This window comes from Cibotium barometz, chromosome 61 (genome assembly GCF_041138505.1).
Source record: "Cibotium barometz isolate CiBa-2024 chromosome 61, ASM4113850v1, whole genome shotgun sequence".
Classification (NCBI taxonomy): Eukaryota; Viridiplantae; Streptophyta; class Polypodiopsida; order Cyatheales; family Cibotiaceae; genus Cibotium; species Cibotium barometz.
This window is the reverse complement of record NC_141106.1, coordinates 28,408,072-28,418,658: the sequence shown is the minus strand read 5'-3', so window position 1 is coordinate 28,418,658 and position 10,587 is coordinate 28,408,072. Positions and strand designations below refer to the sequence as shown.

At 38.8% G+C, this 10,587-nt stretch overlaps 1 protein-coding gene across 1 annotated transcript; it reads left to right on the top strand.

The window, feature by feature from the left end:
- The first annotated feature begins 1,369 nt into the window (after nucleotides 1-1,369).
- LOC147604722 (uncharacterized protein At5g01610-like) lies at nucleotides 1,370-3,104 on the top strand. The gene is made up of 2 exons (XM_086794881.1): nucleotides 1,370-2,073; nucleotides 2,668-3,104. The coding sequence occupies exons 1-2, from the start codon at nucleotides 1,588-1,590 to the stop codon at nucleotides 2,671-2,673; spliced, it is 492 nt and encodes a 163-aa protein (XP_086651007.1). The 5' UTR covers nucleotides 1,370-1,587; the 3' UTR covers nucleotides 2,674-3,104.
- The last annotated feature ends 7,483 nt before the right edge of the window (nucleotides 3,105-10,587 follow it).

Sequence of the window (10,587 nt, the reverse complement as noted above, 5' to 3'; positions counted from 1 at the left end):
TATATTTGTAATTGAGTGATGTGTGGATGATCCAAGACTTTAAAGTCAGGGTCCCAAATAGAAATTTTTGAAGCCCTCAATTCTAGGGAATAAAGATAAAGAAAGTAAAAGTAAATATGGAGTCAATATTTGATATTGAAACTACAAAGACCAAAATTTTCTTGTTTCATCACCAAAGTTTAGGTAAACTACTGTAATAGAATGAGAATAAACTGCAAATAGTTCTTGAGATCCTTATGCATGCTTACCAATTTACTGAAATCATCTGAATTGATAAGACACTATCTACCCTAAGTATTCAAAATGTTATAAGAGTTTTGCAAGTGTATTATCCCTCCTGGTTTGCATTGATAGTAAGGAAAAATAGAAGAGATAAATTGCAATAAACACAAGAACGGACATCACTAGATTTTAAAATGAAGGGTGTCACTTCGAGCATCTTTCTAAACATGCTATGTGGGGCCTCCTTGAGCAACACTTGCATGTCTTGTTGCTCCTGCAATTTGAAAAAAAACTAGGAGTCATTTTCAAATGTAACTAGTTTTAAAAAAATAGAAATTGAAGTCACTTCTGAACACAAATTTACAAACTTGAGGCACTTGGGGGGTAGGTTGGGAAAAATCCCCCAACTTGCCTCATGTTTTTAGAACTGAAAAGAGGAAGCTCTTAGAATTAAAAAGAAGAACGGAAAAAAGGCATAAAGCCAATGTATACAATTATAAAAATTACTTAAAGAAAAGTACATAAAGATTTTGGGATTATTATTTGTTTTTGATACACCAAATTCAGGAATTACACCTCATAATGCGGCCTCTTTTTTTGGGATCTTTTGTGCTCATGTGTGCTTCCGTGCCGCCGTCTAGCAAGTTTTGAACCCGGCACCTCTTGCATGGGACTTCAATTACAACTCATAATTCGGCCTTTTTTTTTGGGATCTTTTGTGCTTGTGTGTGCTTCTGTGCCACCGTCAAACAACCTAGTACCTCTTGCATGGGACTGACAATCAAGGAGAGTAAGCGTCTTCTAGATCAACACCTTACCGCTAGGCTGTATCTTCATTGGCTTTTGAAGATTTGTTCGAAAAAATGCAACGTAGTGGTGGAATGTAAAATCAAAGCCGTGAACACCTTATTAATACTTCAAAGTTAAGTCAAACATTATTGGAAAGAAATTGAAGCCTCAAAAATTAAAACCCTATGAATTGAAATCACCTTAGGTTAGGGGAAAATTGATTAGCGTCCGGACTCCGTAGGGGGGCCAGTGTGAACCCTGCAAGTGACGTGCTGAAAAGGGTTGCTTTTGCATGGGAGAGAAGACAGAAAAATTGGTAACAGGTGGCATGATGTAGATGTACCATGTGGTTAGAAGCTTTTTGAGTCAAAATTAGCTTCGTAGTCTAAACTAAGGTTTGTGCAGCCAGAAAAGCCCCAATCTGCTAGCTGCAAGCCCTAATCTGAATCCCGCCAACCCTAATCAGTAGCTCGCAAACCCTAGTTCTCGGCTTGCAAGTCCGAATCTGCATCCTGCAAACAATCCGCACACTGCCAAACCCTAATCTGCTCGCTACTCCTCCTAGCCCTAACCTGCATGCCTATCATGGTTACCTCATCGATATCCCCTTCTTGTTCCTTCTCCTCCTTCCTTGTGCTGCTGTTGTTCCTCTCGCTCACCACTGAGAGCCACTGCTACTCCAACGACTCCTCATCCGCTTACGAGGTTCTGGAGGGCTATGGGTTCCCGGCGGGCCTGCTGCCGGAGACGGTGACTAGCTACGAGCTGGACGACGACGGCAAGTTCACGTTGTACCTGGACGGCTCTTGCACGGTGGACATACCGGACGCTTACCCTGTCAAGTACGCGTCCAAGATCTCGGGCACCATTGCATCCGGCAGCCTGACGAACCTCAGCGGCATTACCGTCAAGGTGTTGTTCATATGGTGGGACATCACGGCCATCTATGTGAGCGGCGAGAACCTCGTCTTCAAAGTCGGCCCGGCTTCTGCCTCCTACCCCATCTTGAACTTCAGCGAGAACCCCGTCTGCGAGGGCAGCTACGGCAACGCCCTTGCCCAGGTCTCGTGATTGTCCCCATTGCCCCATTGATTAGTCTTTGTCATCTCTTCTCTTCTTCTTCTTCTTTTTCTTGTTTCTGTGCTTTCATTTACATTGGATGGATGGGTGGATGTCTTGCATTGTTTCATCCTGATGGATGGATGTGTTGCATTGTTTCATCCTTACTTTCCCTTAAAACAAATGTCTCATGATGTAATAAGCCACACATTAATAATGCCATCGTACAATGTACGGCATTCATCTCATGCTTTTGATCACCCATCCACAGACACTTGAAATTGTGGCATGTTGCCATTTTGTTGTTGGATCCTTGAAATTGTCTGTGTTTCCTTCCATCATAATGATTTCATTGTCTTAATAGGGGGAATTTTGCTTGAGATCGTCTTTCTAATCCGTCTGCAAATGATGAGAATTTTGAGATAACCATTGGAACCCAAAGTTTCAAGAATCGCAATGAGCCTCCAGATTGGTTTTGTTACCTTACATGTGAACTAAATTATCTTAATGCTACTGGTTTTTTGCCCTGTCTTTTAACAGTGCTTTGTACATAAATTTGAGGATATCTTAACAAAAGGTCTTCTGATGGACTTACAGACTTGAGCTAGACTTTGTCAAGTGCTGAAATGTGACTTTTGAACTTCATGTTCAGAAGTCCTTGGCCTTTGTTGATATAACACATGGTAAGGACCGAACGCCTTTAACTGTCATGTCCTTAGGATTGTTCCAGAAACGGGGCATGGATTTTGTAGGTCCAGAAAATCAACAACAGCAAGATACATCATGGTGGCTATGTATTATTGTTCCAAATGGCGGGCAGATGTCAAGGCAACTATAAAGCTGATGCAAAGAGCACAACCAAGTTTGTTTATGAGTACAAGTGCCCATTGGAAATTGTAAGCGAGAGAGGGACTCATTTCATTAAGGGAGTGATGCGTTTCCTACTATCTGAATTTATGATTATTCATAGAAAGTCTTCTCCCTATTATCAGCTAATGGCCAAGCTAAAAGTATAAATAAGATTTTTTGCATGATGTGCATTTTCTTTGTACTATGATTGTCGATGTAATGCTGGTATGTAAGTAGATCAGCAGCATCCTTGAAGGAGTTTTTTAGTGTGTCTAGTCCTATCCCAAGGGCTTGGTTGGCATACTGTCCACTGTCCTGGGAGATGACAAGAGATGTTTGAAGCGTCTCGGTTTCCTGTTATCACTTATATACTTATAGGAGGACTTTGCTGTGGCTTTAAAAATTTAACAGTATGTGCATTTTGTTTGTACTATGATTGTCAATGTAATGCTGGTATATAAGTAGACCAGCAGTATCCTTGAAGAGTTTTTTAGAGTGTCATCCTGTGTCAGGTCTGGTTGGGCTCTTTTTATTGGATAACCAACATGGTGCGGAAAGGATCCGTACATGCTTATTGGGATGTTGCCATGTGCATCCAGCACTTGGATGCCATGTGGACGTGCTATACAGACAAGTACAAGGACTTAGACCAGACATGGTGCACTTTGTGAGCCCTCGTCCAGGTACGAGTTGCTGCTGTAACATCAGGGTGGTCAAGTAACTTTGTGCCAGTCCGGCACAGGCCAGCAGAGTATATGCAATGTGCTTAATAGAGGATTTGCGGGGCACCTGTGAACCCAATTGAGTCGAGTCAAGTCAGTGTTTGTCCAGGTCAGGTTGGTGTGAACATCTCACAAGAACTCTACTAATGCGAGCCTTGGATATATGCATGGGAGACAAGGGCAGGGTGGACATGTTGTGGGCAGCTAGTTGGATGTCCAAGCTCGCCTAGGCATCAGATGTAAGTCCCAAAGGTGGCCATCCAAAGTGGGAACCTGTAAGTGGGTTAGGGGCTGGTCAACTTCATGACCCTTAGTTGGACCAGGGCAGGGTGCACATGGTTGTGGGCAGCTGGTCGGTGTTGATACCCAAAGTGGGAACCGGGTTAGGGGCTGGTCAACTGCACGATCCTCAGTTGGGCTAGTTTGACCAGCAAGAAAGCAGCAGGCCTTTAATGTAATCACACCTTGGATTTGTATGACTAGGGGGCTTGTGACATTCCCGTTGGCTTTTGTATGAATATGGTGGCAAACTATAGACAACCACCATTTCTTGCAACCGTGTTAAAGATCAACCCCTTCAAGTATATAGTGACATGTAAAACTCTCTTGCCAAAAATAAATTATACAAAGTATGAAAGAATGGGTTTCCGCCTACAAAATAAATCACATTAAGGAATAAGTGGAAGAACTTTCTTTGGAATGATTAAAAATGGAAAGATGTGAGTATGGTTACCTTATGGTGGTCTACGATGATGAAGTATCAATTTCTCTTGGACCTTTTCAAAATGTGTGTTGACTTTGTCGAACTAAAGCACATAAAAAATAAATATGTTCTTGAGATAATTTGATTATGCAACCAAATCCATAGAGGCAAAATCTAGTCTTATATGTGAAACAAAATCAACCAATCTGCCTAAGAGTGAGTTGAGAACAAGAGAAGCTTTTTTTTTTGATCAAATCATTATAAATGATTGTTTGCAATTTTTTGATCAAAACATTATAAATGATTGTTTGTAAGATATATAACACTTGCATCGTTGAGAAAATGACAAGTTCAGCCACAAATAATGCCATAGCATAAATATTTGAAATTTTGGTAAATGGAAACAAGATTGATTGGGATTGAAAGCACCATACAAAAACAGAGAACACTATTTTCATTACCTTTTACTATGGGAGTACATTCAATATGGTTAGTGGTACCAAGTTTCAAATTACCTTGGACAAGAAGATTGGGACAAAAGGAATCTAGAACACATAGGTGAGAAATAATGAAACTAGGAGAGAGTATGTTGAAAATGATTATGGATATATGTAAGAGGATAAAACATTGGTCTTAAAAGTCAAATAACTCAAAGTGCACAATAACAAAGATAGAGAACAATAGTGTTTTATTGATGTGATACAATAGATGGTAAACCCTCACAAAAGTGTGTTGTGAGCTTTGATGATTGATCTCGTAAACTAACTTTTATGATTGATGTATTGCATGAAGAATGTGCTGGTAGTGTCTCTATAAAGGCTTGGATACACGGGGTAGCCATGAGTAGATCTTGTTGGTTTGTGATCATGGTTGGCGCCACTGTTCACGGTGTTAAACAAGCCCACATCCCATTTGAGCTCAACTTGGGCCTCATTTATAGATTTCCACGTCTATCAGGGCTCATCTTCGGCCTCATTTAGGTTCTTCGGCCTCATTTAGGTTGCACAAACTTTAGACAAGGTATCCAAAGGTAAAGTTTACCTACTCCATGTATGGAGCATTATGGGAGAACATTCCACTCATAGCACGTAACCTATTTGGCAATGTGTCAAATCATATTTAAGTCATCTCTACATCATCTCGCCTCCTAGGCCACCACCCTATGTGAATATGGGCCATGATGCCCAACCAACCATGGGTTCTTCTTATAATGAGGGCCATACAAACATGAACTAGCCACAATGTATGGACATTAGAGGATGAGGGTGGAGCCAACAAGATAATTGCAACTAGACAAACTCGTTACCAAGGTTGAAAAAGATTCATAAATTTAAATAGGTATATTGATGTTAAACTTAGTTAAGGAACTCACAATGAAACCATACTTTGGTGTACCACCGTAACTTGTGGAACAGTTATCTGTATGTAAAAAAAATTGAGTGTTCATCTTGTATTTGACAAGAGGCTGATAAGAGGCAAGGGTCCTCTCTACACTTTATATTTGAGGAAAGACAAGAGTTTTCCCTTATCTTGGACCATTTGTTTCTCAAAAGTAACGCTCACATGGGTACACATATGTGCTAGCAACTCACATGCTTAGTGTAACTATTGTAGAGATGAGATCCAAGTGGGATCTTAAAGCTCCTTTGGGATGATCTTCATTATTGTCCTTGCAACTTCACCATGCATGAGATATCTTGTCCAATTGAGTTGAAGATTAACATTGTTGTTTATCTTTCTTTGTGTGTCTTATTTTTTTTCATAAATTTTTTTGATGTTTTTATATTTAATCCTCTACAGGCCTACCAAACTTTACCAAATTCAACTTGGATCAAAGCCTTGGTTAGTTGCTTAGTGTATGGATTAATTCAAGTGGGTCTAAATTAGAGTTTTTTCTCCTCCTCTTTCCAAACTCTCATATTGTTGAATTAGTAATTTTTTTAAAAAATATATTGGCTTTGAAAATAGAAAGTACACACCCATAGACATAAGTGCCATCGCTTGCATAGGGGAGATTCGAACCCACAACTTGGGACTTTTGAACTCCATTCTAATGCTGCACTCAAGGAAAAAATTAGGGACTATTTTTAGCCCAAGGACTATTTTACAGGGGTCTTTTATATTGTTGTGGGCTACTTCACAAGAAACTTTTTTAGGAAAAAATGTCTTTTTTTAAATAGTTTTTAGTGAGTTCTATAGAAACAAATTTGCCAAAAGTACACTACATACTACCATATAAGATAGAAAAATTCACCCAAGTTTTCTAAAGTTTTAGGTTCATATATAAAAACATTTGCCAACCCATCTATATGAGAGATTATCCACAACACATGCATCAAGATTAACGCAATGCAAAAGCTCTCGAGAAGCCAAATTTTTACGCTAATTTAGCTTGCCTTGGAGAATTTGACTTCATAAAATATGAAGAACCGGGGGTGCAAAGTAAAGATACGCATGGTGTCTAATTACTAAGAGTGAAGTATTTATTGCTTCAAATATCCTCTATAATGGTAATTTCTAGCAACTTGCTCAAATTTTGATTTTTTACTAAACACAGTCATTAATCTTAATGATTGATGTTTTTGGGCAATTGAGGGCTCAAGCCATTAATTAAGGAGTTTCTCTAACTCTTTCCAGCATCATTTCTAGGGTACAATTTTGTTGTTAACAATTTTTGGGCTTGCTGGCCTTAATTGCATTGGTCATTGCATCAAATCTTAATGTACAAGGGTAGACATTGGTCTTAAGAATAAACAAGTGCTAAGACTCCCTTTCATTGCATTATCACAACTACTTCATTCCTCATTTAAAAGTTTAATGGATAAGGTTTTCACACTTAGCATGTGATAAGCAAATATGTTTTGAGATGAAGGATAGTTTATGGGGGATTGTAAGTGGAAAGAATTTGTGGCTCACTAGAGATGAAAAGGTATTAGCTATTATTGCAAAATTAGTTTGGGAGATGCATTCTCATTAGTCACATTGTTAAGGTACATCAAAAGGGGCTTACAAGCTAGAAAAGCTTTTTGGGGCTAAGGGAAAGAACTCAAAAATTAGTTTTTAAATCCAACTCTTTGGGAAAAGAACTCAAAGATTAGTCTTAAAATCTAATTCTTTGGTCTTGAAATGAAAACTAATAAGGCATTCCCTGCACATGTGAATAAAATGAAAAGCATAATGCAGCAACAATTGGAGCACCAATAGAAGAGGAGGATGACATCCGTCCTGCTAAAGGGCATGCCCATGGAAGAGTTTGGGACATTAATGTCCACACTCTAGAACCTCTCAAAACTGACATTTGAAGGTATAGAGGTGGCATTCATGGAAGAGTATTAACGAATTAAAAACAAGGCTACAATGGGTGAGGAGAAACCCTTCTTCCACAAGTCAAAGCTTTTATGCTACCATTGAAGGAAAGTGGGGGATATGGCTAAAGACTGATAGCATAAGAGAGACGAGGCGATGAATCAAAGATGGAAAGAAGGACAATGTTCAAGTCAAGAGCTTAATCTTGGCCTTTCCGATGTTCAAGTCCAGATCTTACCTTAGCCTTGCCAAATCAAGTGTCATTTGGTCTTGCCTCCAAGCCAAAAATGCAACTTCCTATATCATGACCAAATCAAGTGTCGTTTGGCTACATGTGGGTACCTACAAGAAAACTCTACCCACTCAGTGGGGAACCAAATAAGGTGTAAAAAAAGGATTGAGAAATTTACCTCACAAACTTATTTGTCAGTGCTTGACTTAGCTCTACATTACATCACTATTGTTGGAGAAGACCGCCCATTAGTGTGTTGCGCTGTGCATGCCCCACCCCGAGCGTCTACACCCACCCTTGTGCACCTTCACTCGCTTGCTAGGCAAGGACCACATCCATTGGCTTGGGTCCCCCACGCATGGGGGCCCTTGGGCCACTTGGTTACTCAGAGAAAAGCTTATGTCATTTACTTTTTTTATTTATTTCTAATTTTTTTATTTTTTATTTTTTTAAATGAGGGGGGATTTTTAAAAAATATTAAATAAAAGGAAAAATTAGATTAGGGAGATTTTTTTAATATAAAAAATAAATTAAACAGAAAAGGCTTTTAGGTGGGTTTCTTAGATTTGGGAGGAAGGGGTTATTTTAAAAGATTTATGTGTGTGTATATGTATGTATGCAAGTGTTTGTGAGTGTGTGTGTGTGGATAAGGGTGGGTTTGGGGGGATGTATATGCGTGCAAGTGTTGAGAGGGGGCATATTGTGTGAGTTGATAGAGGGTGTGCATGTGCGGGTGTGTTTTGATTTATGCATGTGAGGGTGTGCTTGTGCAGGTGTGTTTTGATTTATGCATGTGTATGTTTTGGTTTATGCACAATGTAGGTAAGTGTGTTTAGAGGGTGTGCATAAGCGGGTGTGTGTTTTGGTCAAGGATTTCACTGACGTAATTACAAACACGTCATTAAGTTATTAAGTCTTGACAAAAGCACTTTAAATTAATGGTAATAACATTGTATTAACATTCTCGGTATTTGACTTGGAGTTCAAGTAAAGCCCACCGGGCATTTTTAATTTCTCATCGGGCTCTTTCTATTTTTCATCAAGTTTATCAGATTTTTCTATTTCCCGGTGGGCCCACCAGGAAAAAGAAACAACCCAATGGGCTATTACTACAATTTATAAAGTTCCTTTGATAGTGTCATATCTCCTGTTTTAATAGTAGCAACACATTAGAGGGTGCTTCTCTTGGATAGACAACCCTTGTTTAGACAACTTGGGTAGGTGCTATCCCTAAGAAAATCCCTGTGCTTCTTGTGGATTAGCTATTAGTCCTATTATTGGTATGAAATGGATACTCAAATACTCAAATTGGTATGTAATTTTCTTGTGATGTTACAAAATGCATTTTGCACTATTTGAGTATCCAATTCATACCAATTGAGGGGGGACTCATGCTATAGAACTACTATATGAGCTTTTGGGAATCCAATTCATACCAATTGAGGGGGGCTCCTGCTTTATCAGCTTTTGATGTTGCCACTTATCAGCACACTATCGGATGCCTTCTCCTCTATGCAACACATGTCTTCTGTTCAACATGCATTGTTAGTTGACCAGATTTCAACATTGCCCTAGTACTTGGCATTGGCAAGAAGTGAAGCATTGTCTTTTTTATGCTTGTTCACCTCATAGTCACTGAGCATGATGATCTGACGCTTAGGTGTCACATAGTGGTAACTGTTTTCAATAGCTGCCACTTCAGGTTATAAATCTGAGTACAACAGAGTAACAACTATTTAGGCATGTGTTGGCTCTGCGTCTCTTGGTAAGTATTAGACAATGGTTTCTACTACCATTTTGAGATTGCCTTGATTTTTGTGCCTACATAGGCATCTAGGATACTTATCGGGAGTCGATATAACCAACAAATAAGTGGTGGAATAGATTATATGAAACTTAAAATAACATATTCAAAAGTTGATGAGTGGCCTTTACATGTAAGACGATGGAGAATTATTTAATCAATTTTGATACATAATATGTTGTATTTTCCTCCTTTAATGGATTGGAGACAAAATCATCTCAAAGAGTTTCCTTCTCTACTATAAAAATACTTTTGGGGAGGCCAAGAGAAAAGGCTTCTTTGTCTCACTAGTTGAGATAAGTTTTGTCAACCTAAATGCTGGGGTGGTTTGGGTGTTTGGACATTAAGGCTCAATTACAGGCTAGAAGGGAAACTTTCATACATCAAGTGCTTCAGAGTCTACTTTATGTTGTTCCTACCTTTGGGAAATTATTCACTGCACTAATGCCTATTTTCTTGGGTCTTGAGAGCTTGTTGACTGGAGCAAGTTTTTTTCACATGTACCTTTAAAACTTGGCTATAAAATTGCTTAAATGTTTTTTGACTCTTGGAAGTTTTGCTGTTTAAAATTAATCTAGTCTGGGAGAATAAGGTACATTGGTAACTCTTTATCTGATAAAAATGTTCAGAGTAGTGTGTTTGAAAAAGCTCTTACATTATGGTCATATAGTAGGTATTTTCACAAAAAGATAATTAATAATATCACCAAGATGATGCTGATGTCTACAGGGGAATTTGTCTCCTTTTTTGTAACTAAAGGAAGGTACTTTAGTACTTATGCTGTACTTTAGTACTAAAGTACTTTAGTATTTTAGTACTTATGCTGTATTTTCCTTATCTCTTTGTTGGTAGACCTCTTTGTTGAGAGAAGAAAAAGAACTAATTTTCAGCCTCTCATCTT

What these genes read in the sequence shown, in the direction of transcription:
- LOC147604722 (XM_086794881.1), top strand. Translation starts at nt 1,588, where the DNA reads ATGCCTATCATGGTTACCTCATCGATATCCCCTTCTTGTTCCTTCTCC.